This window comes from Panthera leo, chromosome A3 (assembly GCF_018350215.1).
Source record: "Panthera leo isolate Ple1 chromosome A3, P.leo_Ple1_pat1.1, whole genome shotgun sequence".
NCBI lineage: Eukaryota > Metazoa > Chordata > Mammalia > Carnivora > Felidae > Panthera > Panthera leo.
In genome coordinates, this window is record NC_056681.1 from 32067883 (window position 1) to 32094069 (window position 26187).

A 26187-nucleotide genomic window follows, 5' to 3' on the forward strand; every position below is an offset into this window, starting at 1 on the left:
GATCCCAGGGTTGTGGGATTGAGCCCTGCGTTGGGCTCTGGGCTGACAGCATGGGGCCTTCTTGGGACTCTCCGTCTCTGTCTCTCTCTCCCCCTCTTCCCTACCCTCCTTTGCCTATTACCCCCTGCTCAGTCTCTCTCAAACTATATTCAAGTGTCAATGGATGAGTGGATAAAATGCATGTGTATATATGTATATATATACAAACACACAGACACAGGAAAATTATTCAACCATAAACATGGAAATCCGCCATTTGCACCAACACGGATGGAACTTGAAGGCATTATACCAAGTGAAATAAGGCAGAGAAGGACAAATTCTGTATGATTTCACTTAAATGAAAATCTAAAAAAAACACAAAAAAACAACTCCTAGAAACAGCAGTATACTGGTGCTTCATAGGGGTGGGGGACAATGGGTGAATGTGGTCAAAGGGTACACACTTCCAGTTGTAAGATGAGGAAATTCTGGAGATCTAATGATCCCCAGAAGGCAGCATGATGATTATAGTTAATGTATACTTGAAATTGCTTAGAAAGGAGGTCTTACCACACACAGAGGTAACCGTGTGAGGTAAAGGATGTGTTCACTAACCTTTTTGTAGTCATTTCCCAATATATATGTGTATCATTTCACCTTGTACACTGTAAACTTACACACAGTTATATGTCAATTATATCCCCATAAAGATGGGAGAAATTTTTATTTAAGGTGGGAAATTTGGACACAGAGAATGCCATGAGACAATGGAGGTGCAGACTGGATTTATCTGCAAGCCAAGGATCACCAAGGATTGCCAGTAACCAGGAGGGGCATGGAGTAATTCTCAGAGCCTCCAGAAGAAACCAATCCTGCTGACAGCTTGGTTATGGTTTTCTGGCCTGAACTGTTAAGAATAGATTTCTGTTGTTTTAAAGCCATCCAGTTTGTGGTAATTGTTGCAGTCATCACAGAAAAGTAAAAATAAATTCTAATGCAGAAAATTAATATCTAGAAATATGACCCACACTATAATTTTGTAAAATCACTTTTTACCAAGTTTGTATACCAGTGAAAAGGGGTATAGTGAGATACTGCATGCACACTCAGATACAAATCATAAAGGCAATGTTTGATGCAACTGAGAGCAAAATGCTTTAGCTTCCAGTTGGAGCCTTGAGGTTTCTCTCTCTTTTTCATTTATTTATTTTGAGAGAGCACGAGTCAGGTAGGGGGAGAGGGAGAGGGAGAGAGAATTCCAAGCAGGCTGTCTGCACAGAGCCCCCCCCCCCCCCCCCAAACTAGAACTCACCACTTGGGAGATCATGACCTGAGCCGAGATCAAGAGTCGGACCTTTAACCCACTGAGCCACCTAGGCCTCCAGAGTTTCTCTCCTAAGCTCATTTCTTCTCTCTTAAAAAACAAAATCCTGAAAGTGACCTTATTATGCTTTCTTAAGGAGTCCATAGTTCCTCTGACTACTTAGTCTCAGGTGAAATGCAGTAAACAATGAGTAAAAAGCACAGATTCTCCTCGTGTCTCACAAGTGTTCCCAGCAGACTGCAGTTCTAACGACAAAGCCAAAAGCACATTTTGTGCCATATCCTGAGACACAACTAATAAACCCAGGAGGCCTCGGGGAAACATAACCAGTAGTTCTCCCTTATCCCCAGTTCTCAGATGAAGACTCCACTGGAGTTGATTCCTTGAATGACACCTGCCTTAGCCAGAGCTTGACCATGAAGGGAACTTCCTTTCCTGAAAGGACTTGAGGATGTCACTTCCAATATGGCAAAAGAGCCTGAATCGTGTGAACTAGTTTTTATCTCCATCTACTTCCATACGCAATCTATTCGACTGGACACAAGCGGCATCAACTGCTGAAAGACCCAAGTAACGCACAAGGATGCCCGGTGGCAACGGGCATCGGGAGTGGACTGGTGTGCACGTTTCTGGGCACAGAGGGGAGGAGGAGGAAGGAAGGCGGTGGTTCCTTGGACTGAGAAACAGCGGGGCAAGCTCCCTGTGTGCCCGAGGAGCGCTGGCTTCACAGGAAGGAGCGGCTTTCGGAGCTGAAGGGGTGCCATCTTTGACCCTCTGTATCTTCTGCACCCAGGGGGCCTGAGTTCCACCGGAGGAGGGGGCGCTGGGCTAACTGACGGTCTGGAGCTTCAGCCTGTGCTCAAAGGCTGGGTTTTTGTAGGCCACCAGGTGCGTGTCGTAGCGCCGCGGGTGTGGCGTCCGGGCCCGCCGGCACAGACAGGCGGAGAGCAGCAGGGTGGCGACGAGCAGCAGGGCGCAGGCGGCGCACAGCCCCGCGAAGATGAGCACGAAGCTGGGCTTGGTGGTGAAGGCGGCGCACGCCCGCGTCCAGCCCGAGGCCCGCGCCCGGCTCAGGCCCGCCCGGTTGGCCGCCAGGACGCACACGCGGTACGTGGTGCCCGGCGAGAGTCCGTACAGGGGGTGCTGCCGGGCGGTGGCATAGATGTCCGCCACCACCGACGCCGACTGGTTGTCCGGCCGGCCCTCGGGAGAGTAGCGGATCTGGTAGCCGCGCACCACCGAGTTGGGGGCGCACCAGCGCACGAGCGCCGACGTGTCCGTGGTCTCGGTCACCGCCTGCAGCGTGGGGGGGTCCGGGACGGTGTCTTCCCCGCTGAGCCCGGGGCACCGGCACCGCGAGAGCCTCTGCAGCTCGGCGCACGGGGTCTGGAGGTGCTTGCAGGGCTGGTAATCACAGGGGACGTCCTGGGGAGGCGCTCCCACCTCCTCCTTCTTCCCCGCCCCTTCCTCCTCCTCCTCCTCACTGGAGTCGTCCAACAGCAAGATTGGAATCGTGTCCTCGGAAGGACTCGGGTGGGGCACCTGCGGGGTGGCCTGTGGCCTGTGGTCGGGCTGGGGCATCCTCACCGGGTTCCAGGAGGTGGGGAAGAGCCCAAGGTGTTTGCTGGTGGATGGGGTGGCGGCAGCTGGGATGCCAGACTCATGGGCAAGCCTGGCGGCGTGCTCTTGGTGCTCTGTCTCGGCTGTGCTTGCAGCCCTGCGCAGGGCACTAGAGTTGCTGGCATCTGCTGGGGAGATGGCAGCGGAGGGGGTGGTCCCCGTCCTGATGCCGCTGCGCGACCATGCAGTCCTTGTGGAGGAATCCGCAGGGAAGGAGGGGGTCTTGGTGACACTCTGTCTGACTTCCAAAGGTGGAGTAAAGGGGGCTGTGCTCTGTGGGGTGGCAGGACTCTGTGTAGATAGTGCGTGGGTGACGGGAACAGAGTAGGTGGAGTTGGAATCCAGGAGGGTAGTGCTTTGGTCCAAATGGCACATACTGGGCAGATAGGACAGCGAAAGAGGGGCTGAGAAGGTGTCTTGGGATCCTGCAGCTGGTGTGCACACAGTGTCTGCTGCCCTAGAGGGGAGGCCAACCAGTTAGAGGGTATTCGGCATCAGGGCCGCTTGTGTGCTGGGCTTTGAGTCCTCGGTGCAGACAGTTGCTTCCCTCAAACTGTCTCAACATGCTACACACTCTACCGGCTTCACTCACTGACCCTCAGGGCAACCTGTGGAGGAGACACTCCCATTGGGCAGAGAAAGAAACCCAAGCTCAGCAAGAGGAACTAACTGCCCAAGACAGCAAGTGGCAGAACCAAAACCCAGGGCCAGCACTGTGAATGGTGGTCCAGATTCTCCCAGTGTGGTCTGCCATCTTGTTCCCACCTATCTGCTTCCTGGCTGAGTACCAGTAACAATACTCACACTGGCCAACGTTTTCTGAGTGCTTGCCATGTGCTAGTGACTACTGTCAGCACTTAACTGTATCAACTAATTTAAGCTGTATAACCTTAGGAGGTAGGTTATTATCCCCATTTTACAGATGAAGAAGTAGAGGCACAGAGAGGTTAAAGCCATGCAGCCAAAATCAATAGTAGTAAGTGCTGTGAAGAGGCTGCACTCTCAACCTCTTTTTTTTTTTTCCTTCTTTCTTTCTCAGTCTTCATTTTTTTCAACCTCCTTATTAATACTGTAGTGAGACCCTTCACTGCAAAGGGCCTAGCTACTTATCTTTGGAGGTAACACGAAGGGGATGGGGGTAGACCGAGCCCTGTTTCACGGCTGGGTTTGGGTGGGACGTGAGAAAAAAGACACACAGGATGGGGGGGGGGGTGTCTCCTAAAGTGAGCTGCAAGGAGGAGAGTTTAGCTAGTGGAGCTGGTTTGAGAGTATTCAGGATCAGAAGTGTCCCCTGCCAGCCCTGCCCACGCCCCCCACCCCCCACCCCGCTCCGTTCTCTCCAGGTGGCCAGCCTGGGCATGGCTCCCCACTGTAAAAACAGCTCTTGTAGCCAACAGCCAATGGGAAGTCTGAAGGACTTCTTTTTTTCCCCTGTCCCATAAGAGCCCATTGGTCTTGGACTGAACGATGCAGGAGACCAGGCTACATACTGGGGACTCAGTAGAGGGGCCCGGTGGTTAAGAGCACAGTTTTCAAGGAAGACAGATCCTGCCTCCTCTGCCCAGAAGCTGCATGAACCTAAGTGAACACTTCTTCTCTTTGGGCCCCAACCCACTCATCTGTAAAATGGGGCAATGATAAGACTGCCTTGGCAGAGACAAGCTAGCTGTTCACTTAGCCCATTCTTTTTTTTTTTTTTCTTTTTCCCCTACTGGGCATACAACTAGACTACATTTCCTAGCCTCCCTTGTGACAGGTGTGGCCTCTGACTGACATCTGGCCACTGAGATGTGAGTGGAAGTGATGAGTGCCCCCCTCCTCCTGGCTTGGCCCATTAATACCACCATGTCTGTTCCTCCATGCTCTCTGCTACTCTGGCTGGCTGCAATAAAAGGCCGTTCTCCTTGGGGGCCCTGCGTGTGACTTTCTGGGGGTGGCCACCCTGCCCAACACTGCTATACTGCCCAACGTGAGCAAGGCAAATGCTGTGAGAACTTCAGCTCACCCCTCAGTCATCTGCTTTGTAAATGTATTACCTGCTTAGGACAGTCCTCTTTGCATCCTTCAGGAGCCAGGACAATTCACAGCTGCAAATGAGGGGGTTGCCAAAGAGGTTAATGGTTAGGACCTGGGAGGAATGCAGACTCCAAGGAGGGAAGGAACTCAAGTTGCAGCTGAAATACACAGAAAATCCATTAAGTCAGGCTTTATTTTATTTTATTTTAAATTTATTTATTTTTGAGAGAGAGAGAGAGAGAAAGCGCAAGTAGGTGAGGGGCAGAGAGAGAGATTGGGAGACAGAAAATTCCATGTTATCAGCACAGCCCCCCTAACGTGGGGCTCAAACTCATGAACCGTGAGATCATGATCTGAGCCGAAACCAAGAGTCGGACGCTCAACCTAAAGAGGCACCCCAAGTCAGGCTTTAAAAATCAAGTCAAGGGGCGCCTGGGTGGCGCAGTCGGTTAAGCGTCCGACTTCAGCCAGGTCACGATCTCGCGGTCCGTGAGTTCGAGCCCCGCATCAGGCTCTGGGCTGATGGCTCGGAGCCTGGAGCCTGTTTCCGATTCTGTGTCTCCCTCTCTCTCTGCCCCTCCCCTGTTCATGCTATGTCTCTCTCTGTCCCAAAAATAAATAAAAAAACGTTGAAAAAAAAAATTAAAAAAAAAAAAAATCAAGTCAAGACTATCCCCAGAGAGCCATGGAGGTGTCATGGCAAAACCATCCTGTTAGGGCTTAGGTGATACTACTTTGGATAAAACTCTTAATGACCTTAGACTTCATTTTTTGTCATCTGTAAAGTGGAGATACCAACCCAATTCAGTCACTGTCACCCCTCATATCAAATGAAGACAATACTCTCTTGCCCACTGTTGTATCAAAAAAGAGTCTGGGATAACGAAAATGTTTGTAAGTGTAAATCTCCACACAAAAGTAAGGTATTGTTATTCCAGACCCAGTCACAAGAAGTGACAGAAACTGTTTATTAATGAGAACACTCTTGAATATATACTCTTGCAGTTGAACTGTAGCTGATGACACTCAACACCAGTCCTTTGGAACACGCCTCACTGAAGTGTATCAGTGAAGCTCTTGTGAGTAGAGAATTTCCCCAAAACTTAGTAGCTTAAAACAACAAATATTTATTCTTATGCTTCTGTGGTTCTTGTGGTCTGGGCAAGTTCAGCTAGGGCTGGAAGATCTAAGATGGCCTCACATACATGGAGCCTCCACTAGGCTGGGGCCCCTCTTCATGTGCCCTTCATCATTCAGGAGGCTAGCCCCAGGCTAGTGCATATGGTGGTGGAGGGGTCCCCACCATCGAAGAGGGGAGAGCTCCAATCCTCCTCAACTGCTTTTAAGTCTCACCTCACATCACTTTTGCTAATGCCACACTTGCCTAAGCCGGTCACATGGCCAAGCCAAGCTTCTAGAGGTGGAGAATAGACTCCACTTCTTGACAGGGGGAGCTGCAAAGTCACATTGAGAAGGGGTGTGTCTACAAGGATGGGAGGACTTATTGGGGCCGTTTTGCAAAGGGTTTAGAACACCCAGCAATGGCAGGGCCCCTCCCAACACTCAGTTCTTTCTTCCCTAGGGTCTTACAGAGCGTTTGGCCTCAATGTTTTCAACTCCCCAAGCCCCCTTGCCTCCTTTACATATACTCAGTCACAATTTATCTAGAGCGACAGGAGCTGCACTTTCCCTTCAGGTTTCTTCTGACCAAAGGCAGGCTTTCCTCCATCTGCCTGGGAACCATGTGCCTTCCCCAACTGCTCTGAGGGGGCTACTCATGTACTAGAGGAGGAAGGACCACTCCTCAGATCTGCTCTAACACTCCGGGGTGGTGGGGACCTGGCAGCTGTTCCCGTGGGACACCAGACATATGTGTGTGCTATTTATATTGAAATTCAACACACACATATGGGCATATACATATATATGCACACATGTGAGCATATACATATATGTGCTTGTTTTAGGAGATCTCACAGAGCTAGAGTAGAAATCTAGCTCTCATAGTAGAATGAGAGTTTACTTAGCACTTCAGCACACGAAGGAAATATTGCTCTTTTTGCCTGAAGGGAGAGATGAAAGGATTATCGTATTTTTGAGCAGGTAACATTGCCCAGTGCTCTACATCCATTATCTCATGTTGACATCATTAGGACAGTTCAGCGAGGTAATAATATTTTGCTCATTTTACAGATAAGGAAAATGTGTCCCTTCCTTCTCTGGTGGTCATATCTGCCACCAATGCGACTTGCACTTGATAAAATCAAGTTGAATTACCACCCACATGCTGAGGGATGGCTCACACCCTGGTGCATGCCTGTATGTCTCTGCATCTGAACTGACAGAGCCCTAGTGTGAAAGAAGTTTCCATTTGCTCTCTCTTCTCACTTCTTTGCTGAAATACCGCCCCTCCCTCCTGCATGTCAGAAGGGACTGTGGAGGGCTTTGGGCATGCTGGGTTGGCAGAGCAGCCAGGAAGGTGTCCATCCCCTCTCTAGTGGGTGCTCCCTATGTCAGGGCAGCCAAACATCACTCAGGATTTATCACAGCCTCCTGGGGGAGGTTGTGGGTGAGCTAAGGAGAGCCAAGAGCAGGCCAGGCTGAAAAGGGGGAGAGAGGGTCCAGTAGGTCAGATAGCATTTAATGAGCTTCTGAAGCTTGAGAGCACCCAGAAAGCAAGTGGCTCCTCCCCACCCCCAGTTGGAGCACAGGTGGTGCAGTGGGGGGCCTAGGATGAGCCAGAAGGAATTAAATACTGTCCTTCATAAAGCACTGCAGTGTTTTCATTTGGTAGGAGACTCCATCAGATTATGATTTAGACAGATCCCTTGGCTTCTTCAGCCAAGAAGAATCTCTTGGCTGAACTGCCAGTGTTCTTAACTGGGGGTAGGAAGAGACAGGGTATGTGAAAGTGGATGGAGTCAGGATTTGAGCCGGGGCAGTTTGGCTCCACATCTGATACCTTAGACACAAGTCTGAAGCTCAGAAGAGGAGTCTGAGCCAGAGAGGACATTACACTCACCACCATCACCACCACCATCATCATCACGATTACCATCCACTATCACCGATCCACGATCATTACCCACATCATCACCATCACCACCATCACTGTTACTGCCATCCTTCCCATCACCTTCTTCACAGCCACCATCATCTTCACGAATGTTACAGCATGGGCCATGTGCCAGGCGCTGAGCTAAGAGCTCTGTGTGCCTGTTCTATTTGTTTTGCTGTCATGACAAGCCCCAGAGTGAATAGTCCAGCTGTGGCTGGGGCTAGCAGAGAAAGGAGAGATATGGCTACATTGAAAGTGATGATAGGGCAAAGGTGCCAGCTTCCCAGGGTCCAGATGTGGGCCCTCAGGAAAGCAGGCAGCCTGGGGTCATCTTCAAAGTGATACTGCCCTTCCTGTTGAAGTCACCTTCCTGTTGAGAAGGAGGGTGAATGTAGTGATACTTCAGATAAATAGGCCTGAAAGCACTGACCTGGGGTCCCAACTGCAAGAAGGACCCTTCTAGCCTTTCACCTTTCGTCCTTGGCCCGTTCAAACCGTGGAAGGCTGAATTGCATAAACACCTGGGGAAGCAGGTGGATCCAGAGATAGAGAAGAACCTGATGCCTCATCCCCTGTTTCCGCTGCAAGTTTCTCAGCCTGGGCTTAAAGGGAAGTTTACATACATGAGACTTTGGAGTTTTAATGTTACTCTGGAGAAGACCGAGTTCCATGGTTATTAGGCCGATGCACTATCTTGTACCTGACCACGATATCACCCAAAGGATGAGGAAGAACAGAAGCCCCGAGAGGATGGGAAGGAGCAGAGGGAGAAGAATCAAGGTCTGGTTAGTTCTATAAAATGGTTACATGTGTTCAACTTAGCGCAGTGGCAGAAATCAGTTATGTGATTCAGATGGGTCTTAGGAACACTTACTTTGGGGGTGCCTGGGTGGCTCAGTTCATTAAGCGTCCGACTTCGGCTCCAGGCATGATCTCATGGTTTGCAAGTTCAAGCCCCGCATCAGGCCCTCTGCCGTCAGCACAGAGCCTGCTTTGGATCTTCTGTCCCCCCCTCCCTCCCTTGCTTGCTCTCTGTCTGTCTCTCTCTCTCAAAAATAAACATTAAAAAAAAGAAAGAAAGAAACACTTACTTCTGGAATAGAAGGACCTGTAGGCGAGGAGTGTCTTCGAAGATGTGTGTGTGGACAAAGGTAAGTGCTGAAGAGTCTTGACAATCCAGCTGCTGCAAGTCAGGGGTCATCTTGAAAATGTCCCCCTCCAGGGTTCTCAGCCTGGGCATCTTCCTCAGGTGGAGAGACCTGAGCTTTCTCAGGTCTCTGATCCACCCGGACTGAACTGAAACACAGAGAGGGAACTGCCCACTACCCAGGAAGACATCAAGAGGCTAGCCCAGCATCAAGGAAACAAAGAGGGACAAAGTGAGTCATGAAGGTCATTGCTGAGCATGGGGACAGTTAGCAGCTTTGGGAATCTAGAAGCATAGCCATTTCAGCTGGAAGAGCCCTTAGAGACTGCCAGTCCGTCCTTCCTGCCTGCCTGCCTGTCCTGGGGCAGCCAAGGTCAGAGAGGAGAATGACAGGCCCAGGGCCACACAGCTGGGTGGGAGCAGAACCAGGACTTGAACCCAGGACACTGTCTCCAAGGTCTCTGCTGCCCCACCCTCTTGTTAAACTCCAGACAGAAATACACCAGACTTCACTCTGATGGCTACAAGGACTGGAGACATTTTTGAGAGAGGTGAGGAAGTAGGAGAGGAGGAGCAAGGCTGGATGAGGGCCCAGAACCTAGCTTCGTGGCTCTTTTAACAAATGGAGACCATACCACTTCCCCTGTTTCCCATTCTCGCTCTTTCTTCTGTCTGTGGTGGAACAGGTGATTACAGACACATGAAGTGTTTTTTTTTTAAAAATAAAACCAACCTTGTGAATTAGAGTCAGAACACGGCCAAGTACAGGGGAGCTGGTATTCTCACCTCCCTCCTGTGTCTTGTTTGAAAGACCCAACGTTCACAGAAACAATTCGAGCCAACCAAGTAGAAAGATCAATGAATTCACCCTCAGGACATCTGTTGCTTCGGGTTAGCATGTTTGGTGTTAAGTACATTCATTAATCAGCCCCAAGATGCCTCCAACTTCCCCATTCTACAAGCATTTTTCAGCTCTGCTGGGTAGCAGAACAGAGTGGCTAAGATTGGGCCCTGCATCGAGAATGCCTGGGTTCAGATTTGGACGTACCACTCAACGAGCTGTGAGACCACAGGCCAGTTGTCGCCTTCCCGTCCATGCCCTTCCCTCCTTTGTGAAGCAGATAGACAATAACAGTCCCCACCTCTTGGGCTTCCAGGAGTTAACTCCCTATGTTAGATAATAATAATTCCCACCTCCTGGGCCTCCGGAAGTTGACCCCACTGTGGCCCTTCGAACAGGGCCCGCTGGGCTCTGGAAGTCGAGGTGGGGTTAGTTTCCAGCCGCCCTGGCCCACCCCGGCACAGGGCGCCCGGTAGCCACCCCTAGAGGAAGTTCACGGCCTTGCCCCGGAGCGCATGCCCAGCCCGGCTCCCAACTCCCGGCGCGGCCCGGACTCACCCTGCTCCAGGGACGTGCCGCTGAGGTCCAGGACCTCTAGCGCGCCGCCCACCCCCGCGAAGGCCGCGTCGGCGATGCCCGCCCCGGGGTCACGGCCGAGCTCGGTGCAGGAGAGGTTGAGGAGGCGCAGCGCGGGGAGGCAGGCGAAGGCCCCGGGCTGCAGCTCCCGCAGCGGGTTCCCGGCGAGCGCCAGCGAGCGGAGGCCGGGCAGCGCGGGCCCGGCGCAGGGCGGCAGCGCGGCCAGCCGGTTGTAGCTGAGGTCCAGCGTGTGCAGCCCCGCCGGCCCCCCGGGGCCCCAGCGCAGCGCCGCCATGCGGTTGTGGCGCAGCGTCAGCACCTGCAGCTGCGGCAGGTGGCCGAGCTCGGCAGCGCTCAGGGAGCGCAGCAGGTTGTGGCTGCCGTCGAGGCTGCGCAGCGTGGGCGGCAGACAGTCGGGCAGGCGCTCCAGGCTGCTGTTGGCGAGGGTCAAGGTCGTGGCTCCCGCGACGGGCAGCCCCTCGCAGGGGGAGACCGTGGCGTTGCTGGCCCCGCTCTCCCAGGGGCCCTGCTGAGTCAGCCGGAAAAGAGGGGCCCTCTCCTGGGGAGGTCCTGCCCAGCTGGGGCGCAGCAGCAGCGGCATCAGGAACCACCACATGGTGCGTGGCTGGGGAGAGAAGAGCGGGACAGCCCCTTAAAGCCAGCAAATGTCCCCCGCTACGCTCGGGCTCTGAGGAGAAGCACAGGCCCTGGATGTACCCCGAAGGGTGGGGGACGCTCCTGTGACACCTGACCTTCCTGCTCCCAGCGATGCCTTTCCCCCTAATTCCAGTGTGGCTCAGCATCCACAGGTGACCGCTTGCAGAAGGCCTCCTTCATCTGTCCCCTCTGGCCTTGAACTTTCAAGTAACCTCCTTCCTTGTCCCCATTGCATGAGCTTCTGGAGGGAAGAGACTGTGCTCTTTATTACTGTAAACTTTCCCCAGGTCCACAGATGCTGCTCCAGAAACATCTATTAATAATGAGCCTTCCCCGTCAAGAGAAGCCCTATTGGAATAGAAACATGGAGCTTCTGGAAGATTTTATCAATTCCAGGGAAACTCAGTTGCCTCAATTTTCCCCCTGAGAACTGCCCAGCCACAGGTGAGTCTGTTTTGCATGTGATCTGGTTTGCAGGTCATGTTTTATTGTAAATTTTTTAATGTTTATTTATTTTTGAAAGAGAGGGAGAGACAGAGCATGAACAGGGGAGGAGCAGAGAGACATGGAGACAGAATCCGAAGTAGGCTCTGGGCTCTGAGCTGTCAGCACAGAGCCCAACTCGGGGCTCAGACTCACAGGCCACAAGATCATGACCTGAGCCAAAGTTGGATGCCTAACCGACTGAGCCACCGAGGCACCCCTTATTTTAAAATAAGTTCTGAAGGCAGAACTTTCTCTTGACAGGGCTCTTTCCTGAGAGGTTGGCTTTGGAAAAAAAAGAGCCCCCAGAAAGCTGTGAGGGTTAAGAACATGGAGTCAACATTTCCCGGTCTCATGCTGGTCCCAGAGAAAGCTAGGGCCCCTGAGGTCAGCCTTGCTCTGGAGGGATGGCTGAAGGCTCCTAGGTGTGGAGTTTCTAGAGTACCCAGAATTTCTCAGAGCAGCTGGGAGATCAGATAGGGGTAGATCATGTGGCCGTGGGCTGGTTTGGGAGCGGCAAAGTTACTTCTAACCAGGGTTGGCCTTGAGGTCACTGCTTCATATAGCCTCACTTCCTCTACCCTGCTGTCTCTGCTGGCCACCAGGTTTCAGAGCAGCCAGGCTACAGGGGAAGGGCTTCCCTCCTGCTAGTTGGGGGTCAAGGCAATGAGAAGGATCCTGAAAACTGAGGCCAGGAGTCCACCCATCCAGCAGTGCGTCATACTCACCCTAAGCTGTCCTTTAGGAGTGTAGCACCCCCGATGCCCCTTTGCAGTCCTCTGTCTTGTCTTGCAGATTCCAGGGGTCAGTGACTTAGACAGCCGCTAAACTGTGAATTCCAGAGGGAGGCCTGTTTCCCAGGTGCCCCTGCTCCTGGCCCCACCCACTACAAGGGCCTGAGATACTCCAGTCCCTGCAGCCCCTCCCTCCCCACCAAGACATTATGGTCCTTAGCCCATGCTTTCACTGCCTGTCTCCCTCCTCCCCCACTGGGCCTGAACCTGCTCTTTTTTAGGCCTGGCACTTCCTCCCTGCCCTCCCCCATCTTCACCTCTCCTGACACTGCCTTTTGGGGGCCTGACAAAGGGAGGGAGTCAGCTCTCCTTGGCTGAAGGGAGTGCTGAGGGCTCAAGGGTGCAGTGATGCAGAGGCAGCACAGTCACCTCCCAGGAATCTGATCCTCCTGCCAGGTAGTTCCCACTCCTGGGATGGTTGGAGGCTGAATGATCAGCTGGAATGAGGAGGAAGCCCTCTTCCCAAGGAGGAAGGCACCCCAGTCCGTAGGAAAGCTTGCAGAGCTTCAGAGGACAAAGTGGCAGGAGAAGAGGTCCTCAGAGGATCTTGGGGAGCAGGGGCAGGCTCGAGCCAGATCCAGGAGTCCCCAAGAATGCTGGGGTTGGTTTCTCTAGGACCCAGTTTGGTGACATCATGGATGTTTGTCTCTCCATCTTGTGAAGATAAATAAAGAGGGCAGAAATGCAGAAAGAACATTTCTGCCTTAGGACTGAAGTGGTTGATGCTGAACCTGTGACGATGCTAAAAATGCTTCGTTTAGAGCAGAGCCTTTCTTCCCCAGAGTTCCAAGACTGGCCATTTTATCTGAGAGCCTTTGATCTTCACCCCCCACCCTCATCCCCTTCCTGCCACCGCTCCCAGGCCCGGGGTTAATCATCCCCAGCATTGTGCACACAGACAAGGACCAGAACTTCATGGATCTGTCCCCCTGTCAGTCCTTATCTGAGTAGCCCTGAGGAACTCCAGGACACCTCGAGACTGGCATGTTGTGTTAATTGGATAATTGCAAGTCCCCTGGGATCTCCTTTGAGGCCTTCTCTACCCACAGCCTCAAAATATCAGCTGAAGTGCCAGTCTGGGGCTTGCTGCTCGGAAGCATTCTTTCGTCTGGCCCAGGTGGGGGGCAGGGAGAGGCCTGTTCTGTACAATCCTGTCTGGGGCAGTGCAGTCACTGTCCAGGGAGCCAGAGACTAGGCTCCAGTGCCCCTCCCTTCCAACCTTCTCTCAGAGTTAAACCAGCCAGGTCTACACTACAGGCTGGCAGGGGTTTAGGGAGTGCAGGCAGGACTCCCCAGATGTGAGGGGCCAAATCTATTGAAACAGGGACCCTGATGAGGAAAGCAGTGGTTTCCCCCCCCCCCCCCCCCCCAATGCCATGGACGCCTATAAAAGAAGATCCCAGTGACCAATGTTGGGTGCTCCTCTGTACTCCAGTGGGGTAAGGGGTCTGGAGAGACCAGGGCTGAGCAAGCCCACTGAGGCATTGCCCTGCACTTGCCCAGAGCCCCAGGCCTTCTGAGCCAACTTCTTGTCCCTGCTGCTTGCTGGCTACCTCATCCATGGTGGCAAAGTCCCGGCCTGGACAGGCTGCCCCAATGTCTGAGCTTGGCCATCTGGTTTGCTCTGGCCCACGCCCTTGGTGGGCTGCCCAGTTGGGCTTTGAGCTGGAGAGTCTGGTGGCAGACGCTTCATGGCAGAGCTTGCTTCCTGGTGGCTGGTTGGCCTTGCCCCAGTGGGTGCACTCTGCTTGTCACCACACCATCTTTTAAAAATTGAGCATCTGTTATAGTCAGAGCCTAATGCCATATGCATGATCTCATTGAATCCTTGCCAGGTACTATTATTCCCATGGTACAGATAAGGAAACAGGTTCACAGGGGCTGCCTAGACTAGCTAGTCTCTCTGGCTTAACCACTCCTTCATACTGCCTTCCATAGGCCTCAACATTTGACACTGTAATACTCCCTATAAGCACAAGAGAACCTTTTCCAAATATTTAGATAGACCAAAATTATGCAAGCAGCCAGGACAGTTGGGAAATTCCTTTTCCTAGTTGAGCAGCTCATTTTCAGAAGAAACCTCTTGTACCCCTGAGGGCGCAGGACTGAGGCAGATACCTGGGCAGGGCCACTGGGCACCTCTCAGGAAGGCCCTGGCCATCTTTTTCAGCCCCTTCTCTTCCAGCCCCTTTGGAGGTCAGGAAAAGATGACTGAAGTGTTTGTCCCATCTGGACAAGGATGCTATCAGGTCCCACAACAGAGTCCTGGAAACAATAAGTTTGTGTCCTCCAAATCCCATGCCACATCCTGACCTCTATCACTTTACCCAAGTGGCTCCCTCTGCCTAGGTGCTCTCCCCCTTGACCACCTGGCTTTCCATTTAAGCTTACTCTTCCATATCTACTCTGGGGTCTCTCAAGAGCTGACCTTGAGATAAGGACTTCAGAGCTGGTAGTTTATTGGGGGTGGTGGCCCCAAGGAGCATGGATAGGGAATAGGAAATGAGTTAGGGAAGGGAAGCCACTACAGGTGCCTTAATGAGCTGATCACTCAATCCCATTGGGCTTGAGCATACTTGATCAGGATCAAGTGGGAGAGGAATTGGGGCATTTACCTGCCAGCTTCTGTTTCTTGTTGGCTTGAGGGTTCTTCTTGGGGCTTCAACTCCCTGACATGCCTGGCTTGTCCTGAGCATGGATTGAGTGGGCTAGGAGTGGGCACCAAAAGCCTCAGCTATAGCATCCTTCAAGATTTTGCCCAGGCAGGCCCTTCTTGGTGTTCTCTCTGACCTAGGCCAACTGCCATCAGGTAGATTGACATGGCATCGTTCTAAAATATTTTATTTATTTTGAGAGAGAGAGTGTGCAAGCAGGGGAGGGGCAGAGAGAGGGAGAGAGAGAGAATCCCAAGCAGTCTCCGTGCTGTCAGCGCAGAGCCCAACATGGGACTCGAACTCACAAACCATGAGATCGTGACCTGAGCTGAAATCAAGAATCAGACACTAAACCGACTGAGCCATCTAAGCGCCCTGACATGGCATCTCTCTAATATATGGATTAAAACTTCCTGAGAACTGCACCACGTTGTTGTTCTCAGTAGTCCTGGTACCCGGCGTGGAACCTGGCACTCCGGAGAAATGTTCACTAAATGAATGGGAAGAGTATGTGGCGAGTCACGGTGTCCTCCACAGTGCCAGGAGTGGATGGGGCAGGACTCAAAACAGTAAACATAGAATTCCCAGGTCCACCAGCATCCCAGCATTGAAAGAGCTCAGGTGAGGGTTGACAAGGGGTAGGTGGGTGGGGTGGAAGTGGAAGGAGAGAATTGGGTCACAAAGAAATTTCCAACTCAGACTCCCAACAGTCTCGTGGATTTTTTGGGGAAAGATCACATGGAAGAAGATTGCAAGGTCAGAGTGTTAATAAAACCAAAGCCTGCAGAAGAAAAAAAATGAGCCAGCAATTAATTATACATTTGGTCACACTCCTTTTCTGGATTTAGATCAAAATCAGACTTGTGGATTCTTGGCCTTAAGAGTGACATTACGTGTCTGGTTCTACCCTCCCCTGTCCACTTTAGAGGGAGAAAATGGCCCTAGAGAGGGAAATTGGCTTATCTGAGGTCACAGAGGTGAATCCTAGCAATCTAGTGAGAAGGAAGGGTGACCTCATTCTCCCTATTCTATTCTGGGCTCATCTGCATGGCCATCTGCATAGTTGATAGGGTTTCACCTGTCCTGGCATTAGCAGGGTCTTTCCCCATTGGTCTGACCAATTGAACACATCTGATGAGCATCAGGTCGCTGGGCAGAATTTCTGGGGGTTCTTACCTCTGTTCTCCCCAACCTATCCCCAGAACTCCAGAAATGAATACCCCTAATATAGGTTGCCCCAGAGATCCAGAATTGGTGCTTCCCCAGGAGTCCTGTCCAGCTCTGTTCACAGCTGTAGCAGCCTGGGATGCCGGCCTAGGTGGCAGGTGACTGTTCAGCCAGCTGCCTCTGCCCTGCTTTCCAGATGCCAGACAGTTCTGCTGAGGGTTCTTCCTGTAAGCGCTGGAGCCGGAATGTACTAGCTTGAAGGCTGCATTCTTCTCTGATAGAGATAAGCTGGAGGAATGGGGGAGTGTCTGAGGGAGGAGATGGTACCAGGTTGTCAGGTCTCCAGCAGCCAGCTCTCACGGAATGGAATGCAGGAAAGGGACCTTCAGGTGGTGGGGACCAAGATGCCTGAGTGGGCTCCACTGACGTGGCTGACCTGCCTGTGAGGAAATGATCTTCAGGGAATAAAATAGTCATGGGTTGAGAGTCCTGTTTATTTTTCTGTTGAGGCGTCCCTCAATAGCAGTAAGTTTGCAGCATAAGGATTTGTAGAATGCTTAGAGTTTTAAAAAAAATGCCATTTGAGATTCTGTTAAAATTGTAGTGGGAAGGATTCAAACTGAAATGAGAGGTCAGACTTTAATCTGCCCCTTTATTTTGCACGTAGGGAGTGGGATAAGACAGTACATGGGCTGTTTTTATAAAGCACATTCTGGAATTCATTACAGCCCGAGACAGCACATGAGTGGAAAGGTCCTAAAACTGGGGCAAGATATTGGGTTTGCATTTAAAAAAAATGTTTTTTTTTAGTTTTTTTGCTTTTGAGAGAGAGAGAGAGAGAGAGAGAGAGAGAGAGTGTGTGTGTGTGTGTGTGTGTGTGTGTGTGTGTGTGTGAGCAGGGGAGGGACAGAGAGAGAGGGACACACAGAATCCCCAGCAGGCTCCAGGCTCTGAGCTGTCAGCACAGAGCCCGACCCAGGGCTCGAACTCACGAATCGCGAGATCATGACCTGAACCAAAGTTGGATGCTTAAAAGACTGAGCCATCCAGGTGCCCCACTGGGTTTGCATTTTAATGCTGCTCCTTTTGGGGCGCCTGGGTGGCTCAGTCGGTTAAGCGTCCGACTTCTGCTCAGGTCATGATCTCGCAGTCCGCGAGTTCGAGCCCCGCGTTGGGCTCTGGGCTGATGGCTCGGAGCCTGGAGCTTGCTTCCGATTCTGTGTCTCCCTCTCTCTCTGCCCCTCCCCCGTTCATGCTGTGTCTCTCTCTGTCTCAAAAATAAATAAAACGTTAAAAAAAAAATTAAAAAAAAATAATGCTGCTCCTTTTTTAATAAGAATTATTTGTATTATTCTTTTTTAAGAATTTATAAGAATTCTTTTATAAGAATTTTTGTAAGAATTATTTATAAGAATACAGTATCTGTATTCTTGAGCTTCTGCTTCATATTTCTCATCTATAAGTAAATAAATCAGTCCAGGGTTAACAATTCAGCACACACATCCCTGAGAATATGCCAGTGCATGCCGGTGCTCGGTATATAAAATGGGGACTCAGATGAATAAGACCTGAACCATGCCCTTCAAGCAGTTCCCAGTCTAGAAGGGGTGGAAGACAGAGAACAGTCACCATCAGTGTGAGTACACTATCTTCTTGTCACAGAAGGCTGAAATGCAAGCTCTGTTAGCCCAGGGAATGTGTGTCTAGCTTGTTCACTTCTGCATCCCAGCGTCTGGCAGTACCTGCATACAATGGGTATTTAAGAAACATTTGCTGAATGAGGGGCCCTCTGGGTGGCTCAGGCGGTTGAGCACCTGGCTTCAGCTCAGGTCATGATCTCACAGTCGGTGGGTTTGAGCCCCATGTCGGGCTCTGTGCTGACAGCTCAGAGCCTGGAGCCTGCTTCGGATTCTGTGTCTCCCTCTAACACTGCCCTTCCCCTGCTCACACTCTGTCTCTCAAAAATAAAGAAACGTTAAAAAAAAAATTTAAAAAGAAACATTTGCTGAACAAATGAGCATTTATTAACTATGTCCTTCGCTTCTTTTGTTTCTGATCAGTTATATTTCCTTTCTTTGGGGTTTTCCACAGAACAGTGATGGTTTGCTTGTATAGACTTTTTAGTATGTTAAAGAAGATTCTTCCCGAAGCAAAAGTATTCAAGTTGCATACACAAGGTCATAATTTAGAATCTTACAGAGCTTGGATGTTGTTTATTCCCCATTGCTACGGCAACTTGCAGACACGATAACATTTTGTTGAAAGAAAAAACGCACGCTATCCATCAAGCATATGAGCATGTGCTTAATGTTATTACTTAACGTGGAAATGCAAATTCGAACCACAATGAGATACTACTGTGCACCCACTCAAAATTAAAGGGACTGAGAGTACCAAGTTTGTGAAAGGGTGTGGAGTAAGTAGAATTATTAGACACTGCTGGTGCGAATGTCAGACGGTGCAGCTACTTTGGAAAATTGGCAGTTTTTAAATTAATTAATTCTTTTAAATTTATTGTTTAATTTACATCTAAGTTAGCATATGGTGCAACAATGATTTCAGTAGATTCCTTAATGCCCCTTACCCATGTAGCCCATCCCTCCTCCCACAACCCCTCCAGCAGCCCTCTGTTTGTTCTCTATATTTAAGAGTCTCTTATGTTTTGTCCCCCTTTCTGTTTGTATATTATTTTTGCTTCCCTTCCCTTATGTTCATCTGTTTTGTATCTTAAAGTCCTCATATGAGTGAAGTCATATGATATTTGTCTTCTATGACTGACTAATTTCACTTAGCATAATACTCTCCAGTCCATCCATGTAGTTGCAAATGACAAGATTTCATTCTTTTTGATTGCCAAGTAATACTTCATTGTATATATATACCACGTCTTCTTTATCCATTCATCCATCGATGGACATTTGGGCTCTTTCCATACTTTGGCTATTGTCGATAGTGCTGCTATAAACATGGGGGTGCATGTGTCCCTTTGAAACAGCACACCTGTATCCCTTGGATAAATGCCTAGCAGTGCAATTGCTGGGTCGTAGGGTAGTTCTATTTTTAGTTTTTTGAGGAGCCTCCATACTGTTTTCCAGAGCGGCTGCATCAGCTTGCATTCCCCAAAACTGGCAGTTTTGATGAATGACAAGCATATATCTACATAATGACTCAGCAGGTGCACTCTTGATACTCAAGAGAAATGAGCATATATATCCACCAAAAGAATGTTTATAACAACTTTATTCATGAAGGCCCCAAACTGAACACAACCCAAAGGGCTATAAGTAGGAAAATGAATACATAAATTATGGCATAGTCATACGACTGCACAGTCGCAGCGAACAATGAACTCAACAACAGAGATGATTCTCACAGACACTTTGTTGAACAGCAGAAGCCAGGCACAAGAGTATGTACTATATGGTTCCATTTATGTGAAGTTCAAGAAGAGGCAAAACTCATCAATCTTCAGAATAGTGGTTATTTTTGAAGAGCATCTGAGGTGCATGGCTCAGTATGTGTTAAGGAATTGGAGGTATGACAAGACCTGGTGTGTTGAGGGAATGGACAGTTCAATATGGTAGGAGACTAGCAGGAGCCATGGTGGAGGAATGTAGGGAGAAGACATCGGAAACATTATTTGGGGGTCATTTTGTAAAAGGCTTTGTTGTGATCATTAGCGCTATTTGCCACGTATTTCAGCTTTTCTCCCTTCTGGTCACTCAGTAAGATTATACTTCCTGGCCCCCTGTGGTTGAATGTTTCCATACTTTGTTCTGGCCAGTGAGTATCACTTCCAGACAATGCATTTAGCTGCTGGTGTGAGACCCTCCAGGGCTCTCTCTTCCCCTCTGAAAATTGGCAGTATTTGGGAAGGTGGCTGTTGTGTCAGCCTGGGTCCTTAGGAAGACCAGAGTTCCCCTGAGGCTGCTGTGCCTATATTGGGAAATAGTAAGTGAATATGATAATTACAGATTACAGTAAGAATTATAAAGGATATAAACAGACTGATGTGATGTAAAGGAATTGGGGAGGAGAGTGGAGGTGGTCATCGGAAGGCTTGCTTCATTTGCACTGAGGCCTGGGGTGGGATGGAGCTGTCAAGCAAAGGGCCATGGGGAATAATATTCCAGAGCAAATGAGCAAAGATTTGGAAGCAGGAAAGAGCCTGCTGTGTGTGAGTCACAGAAAGCAGATCTTTGTGGCTAGAGGATGGTGGGAGAGGGGACAGGTGGGAAGGGATGTGATTAAGGGGGTTGTGTTAAAGGTCACTCTAGTTGCTGTATCTATTGTAGGCAAGAGGGCTACATTAAGGGGGTGTTGAAAGTGTCCAAGGGGGAGGAGATGATGCTAGTTTGACAGTGAGGATAGTGAACGTGGAGAAGAGTGTTCACATTTGAAATATGTTGTGAAATATGTTGTGGGATCCACAAGACTTGTAAGTGGGTTGGAAGTGAGGTGTGGTAGGCTGGATAATGGCCCCAAAGACACACACATTTTAAATGCTGGAACCTGTAGATGTCACTTAAATGGCAACAGGAGTTTGCATATGAGATTAAGGTAAGAGTCTTGAGATGGAGAGATTATCCTGGATCATCTGGATGGGCTCCTGATGGAAGCACAGGTGTCTTTATAAGATAGAGGCAGAGGGAGAGTTTACTACAGAGAAGAGGAAGGCCATGTGGAGACTGAAGGAATACGCTATGCTATGGGCTTTGAAGATAGAGGAAGATAGAGCCACCTGGGTGGCTCATCAGTTAAGCATCTGGCTCTTGTTTGCAGCTCAGGTCATGATCTCACAGTTCATGAGATTGAACCCTGTGTCGGGCTCTGTGCTGACAGCAGGAAGCCTGCTTGGGAGTCTGTCTCTCTCCTCTCTCTCTCTTTCTCTTTCTATCTCTCTTTCTCTCTCAGTTTCTCTCTCTCCCCCTCTCCCTCTTTCTCCCTCTGTCTCCACCCCTCCCCTGCTCACGCTCTCTCTCCCCCTTCCTCAAAACAAATAAATATACTTAAATAATGAAGATAGGAGGAGGGTCTAGGAATGCAGAAGCTAGAAAGGCAAGGACGTGGATTGTCCCCAATCCCTCCTGAGGGAGTATGGCTCTGCTGGCACTTTGATTTGGGCTCAGGGAAACTGATTTCAGAATGCTCATTTCTAGAACTCTGAGAGAATAAATGCATACGTCATTGTTTTTATTGTGGTAAAATATATAGAACAATATGTATCATTTTAACCACTCCTTAGGTATACAATTCAGTGGCATTAAATACATTCATAATGTTGTGTAACTGTTATCTATGCCTGAAACATTGCTGTCATCACAACAAAAACTTTACTCATTAAATGACAACTCTCCTTTCTCTGCCTCCCCAACTGCTGGTAACCTCTGTTCTACTCTCTGTCTCTATATTGGTCTATTCTAGATACCTCCTCTCAGTGGAATTGTACAATATTTGTCCTTTGTCTGGCTTATGTCACCAGGCATAATGTTTAATGTTTGTTTGTTTGTTTGTTTGTTTATTTATTTATTTATTTGAGAGAGAGAGAGAGAGCGCGCGCGCGCACAAGCAGGGGAGAGGCAGAGAGAGAGGGAGATACAGAATATGAAGTAGGCTCCAGGCTCTGAGGTATCAGCACACAACGCGGGGCTCAAACTCACAAACCATGAGATCATGACCTGAGCCAAAGTTGGACGTTTCACCAACTGAGCCACTCAGGTACCCTTCACATAATGTTTAATGCTAAGGTCAATCATGTTGTAGCATATATCAAAATTTCGTTCCTTTTTGTGGCTGAATGGGATATTGTATATTGTTTTAATTGTGGTGATTTGTTATAGCAGCTAGGGAAAACTAATACATGAGGGATGAGAGAAAAAGTATCAAGCATGATCCCTAAGCCGCTTGGGTGGCTCAGTTGGGTAAGTGTCTGACTCTTGATTTAGGCTCAGGGTATGATCTCCCGGGTTGTGAGATCAAGCCCTGCGTTGGGCTCTGTGCTGACAGCACAGAGTCTGCCTGGGATTCTCTCCCCCAACTCTCTGCCCCACCCCTGCTGGTGCGCTCGCTCGCTCTCACTCTCACTCTGTCACTCTCACTCTCTCTCTCTCTCTCTCTCAAAATAAATAAATAAACATTAAAAAAAAATGATGATCCCTAAGTTCTTGGACCTGAGGACATTGAAAGGATTGATGGACTGAGAGGCCATTTACTGGGAAAGAGAAGTCTAAGACAGCAACAGATTTGGGAGAGGAAAATCATAGGCTCTGTTTTGACCATATTAAGTTTGAGATGTCTGTTAGACCTACAAGGAGATACTGAGGGAGATAACTGGACATCCAACTGGAATTCTGGGGAGAGGTCAGAGCTGGAAAGTTACATTTGGGAGGCATCACCATATAGATAGTGCTTGAAGCCAGTAGACTGGTTGAGGCCACCTAGGGCAAGTGTGTAGAAAGAGAAGAGAAGAGGAACAAGCCAACATTTGCTAGTGGAACAGAGGAAGAGAAATCAGCCTAGCAGGCTGAGAGAAAGCCAGGGAGGTAGGAGAAAAATCAGGAAAATTTGGAATCATGAAAGTTAAGAGAGAACAATATTTCATTAAGAGGGGCACAGCCAGCCAGGTTTTGACAGACTAAATAATGGAGTACTTTTATGAGCTGGACAAGAGAAGGGTTGATTGGGGGTGGGGGGGAGGGACAGAAGCCAGAGAGGAGTGAGTTAAGGGCATGAGAAAATATGTGTTAGCTTTCCTACGTATTCGGAGAACTTTTGCTGTGAGCAGGAGCAGAAAAATGGGGCAGAGTTCAAACCTTTTATAAGGTGGGGAATATCGTTGTAGTTATCTATGGCTGCCCAGTAAGTACCCCCAAAACTTAGTGGCTTAAAGCAACATTTATTATATTCTATTACATGATTTTTGAGGGTCAGGAATTTGGTCGGAGTTTGGCTAGATGATTCTTTTGTTCCATTTAGCATTGATTAGTCATTGGTAGTATTCAGCTGTTCAGTGGACTGGTTTTGAGGCTTCAAGATGGATTTACTCATGGGTCTGGCACCTTGGTAGGGATGACCTGAGGGCCAGGCTCTGCTGAGATTGTCAGTTGGAGTGCCTACTTGTGGCTTCCCTAGCATGGTGGCCTCAGGGCTCGAAGAGGGAGTATCCTGTGGACAAAACAGAAGCTACATGGCCTTTTATGACTTACAGTTAGAAGTCACATAGCATTACTTTTGCTGTAGTCTATTGGTCAATCCAGCCACAAGCCAACTCAGATTTAAGGTGAGGGGACTTAGATCCCATCTCTTGATGGGAGGACACTGAGAGAGTTTGTAGCTGTATTTTAAAACCCCCAAAGAGAGAGAACATGTTTGCAGTCTGATGGGAATGTGTCAAGAGATGGGGAGAAGAGAATGATGCAAGAGAGAGAGGAGGAAACTGCAGGAATTGAGTGCTTTGGAGGTCATGAGGGGACAGTACTCAGAAGGCTGTGGATTAGGCACTTTTCCAACTGAGGCAAGAGGGAAGAAAGACATTGTGAGGACAGATGAAGAGTGAAGAGGTGAGGCTCTTCCCATCTGATGACATCACTGTGCTCAGTAACATGCAGGTCATTCTGTTACAGATCATCAGCTGAGGGTAGGTGTTGAGGCAGGTTGAAAAGAAAAGAAGGTATGAAATAGTAGTATCAGAGAGTTGGAATGTTAAGTATTTTTTTGAAAAGATTTTAACAGTGATGGCTTTTTGTCATTACTGAAAATAGTATAGATTGTAAGTACATGATGATGAATCCTTAATAATATATTGAGAAAATTACTTTTTTAGTGATTATTAATTACACCAACTGTTTATGGAACCTATCTGAGATACTCTAAATTCTAGGAAGTTGCTGACCAATCCTTTTAGATGGGATCACATGATATTATATTTCCATTTTGTTGCTGGAGGAACTAGCCTTAGTTTCATGAAGTAAGCCTGAGAAAGAACCCAAGATTAGAACTCTGAGATCATTTTCTTAGGAGAATTGAGAACATGTTTATTTTACTTGAAGAGGATGTTTGGATCATCACCTCCTGAGAGTGATTTAAAAAAATTATCTGGCAAGGGTTGGTCTTGAGCAGAGGTACTTGGTAGATGATGTCGTTTTACAGATGATGCTTTCAAGTGTTGAAAACATGTTTGTAATTCTTGTTCTGGAATTGCTTTCAGAATGAGTTTCACACACACACACACACACACACACACACACACACACACACCAATCACTAATGGCCCCTCTTCCAAGCTTGACCTTATTTCTGTCCTTCTCCCACTTGGAAAACTCTTATTCATCCTTTAAGACCCAGTCTAAATTCTGGGACTTAGATCCTTCCTCCTTTGCTCTTGACTCTAACAAAACTGCTCCCTCTCTATTGTGCTCATATGTCTTTAATGTATCAAGAATAATGCCTGTTATACAACATTACAGAGTTATTTACTCAGCTGCCTGTCTCTTGCTAGATTGTGTTATCCTTGGCAGCTAGTGTAGTGCCTAGCACATAGTAGGTGCTTATGGCAGATGGAGCTACTTGTTTCCTGATATCTACTCTCACCCTGTTTATCAGTAAAGGAACTCTGATTTGTAGTTGAGGCCATGGCTACTTTGAACAAAGACCAAATATTTCAACCTCCCTTATAGTTAATTGAAGCCATATGGCATAATGCCTGGAACCAGAGCAGCCATGTTGGATCATGAGAGGACTTTGTGAATAGAAGCTATACATAGTGGATGGAAAAGATGCAATGACATGGGTCCTTGACATGGTATATATGCTTTATTGGCCCAGACTTGCCTTAGGAGTATCAGGTGGAAGAGAGAAAAACATCTCTTGTTTGAGCCACTATTATTTTATATATATTACATATATATATATACATATATATATATCTGTATATGTACTTGTAGCTAAGCAATTTTAACTGATAGAAATATATACGTATATATAATTTATATTATATATAAATATACAAACACACAATAAATATAGTAAGTTATATCAACTGTATATTTATATGTTATATAGCTTATATGAAACATATAGGTTATATACATGTGTGTGTTTGTGTGTATGTGTTTGTTTAACTGAACTGGCTGAAATACAGTTGGCTGAACCCTAGCATGGATTGACAACTGTAGGCCCATAGGCTACATTAGGTTCTCGGATATATTAGAGATTATTCACATATTTTAAGATCTGTGACTACTAGTCAGGGCATGCTTCACAAATCCCTGTGTCTCATATCTGACTGTGTCTGTGTACATCACCTCCCCCCAAACACAGTAGCATTTGCAGCCCCTTGTCCTAGAATGAACTTTGCTTGGGTTATAAGGAGTGGATTATTCAACAGCTTCTTGCCAAGTGTTTGGCTGCCCATTTGCTCTTCTGATGTCTACCTGATTCAAAGAACCATTTGTAAAGGGAGGAAAAGGTCAGAGTAACAACATTTCACTCAGCCTCTAAAAACAGAGCTCAGACCCTGAGGGAAAGTTGCCTCTCTGTGGTGGAATTGGCATTAATCACTTATATGCAATGGCAGGATCAGGGCCAACCATTTGTGGGGATGGGGGTGGATGGTGTTTTCTCTGGTCATGGGTTGGTGTTTTCTTTGCTGGGAAGAAGGCAGACCTCTTTCCCACTCTCCTGAATACCACCTCTGACCCAAATTTGCAATCAGATATCATATTGGACAAGTGGGCCAGCCGTTGGGGTCTGAAAAATTTTTTTAGTAGAAAATTTCACTCTTTTGACATTTGAAATCTGGTATAATGTAATTGAAGGAAAAAAAATGTCTATGGAGTTTTGTAGGCCTTACTGACGTATGTTGGGGTGG

At 48.5% G+C, this 26187-nt stretch overlaps 1 protein-coding gene across 2 annotated transcripts; it reads right to left on the minus strand.

Moving 5' to 3' along the window:
* Positions 1 to 1331: 1331 nt before the first annotated feature.
* On the minus strand, positions 1332 to 12606 carry LRRN4 (leucine rich repeat neuronal 4). 2 transcript variants are annotated; one of them, XM_042931594.1, is made up of 5 exons: positions 12433 to 12606; positions 10547 to 11189; positions 9092 to 9296; positions 4963 to 5013; positions 1332 to 3383 (listed from the first exon to the last, which is right to left on the minus strand). In XM_042931594.1, exons 2-5 carry the CDS (start codon positions 11178 to 11180, stop codon positions 2135 to 2137), a joined length of 2139 nt encoding a protein of 712 aa, XP_042787528.1. In that variant the 5' UTR covers positions 11181 to 11189; positions 12433 to 12606; the 3' UTR covers positions 1332 to 2134. The 2 variants fall into 2 exon arrangements, with proteins under 2 accessions (XP_042787528.1, XP_042787527.1); XM_042931593.1 differs by having other exon boundaries at positions 4963 to 5100.
* Between the last annotated feature and the right edge of the window lie 13581 nt (positions 12607 to 26187).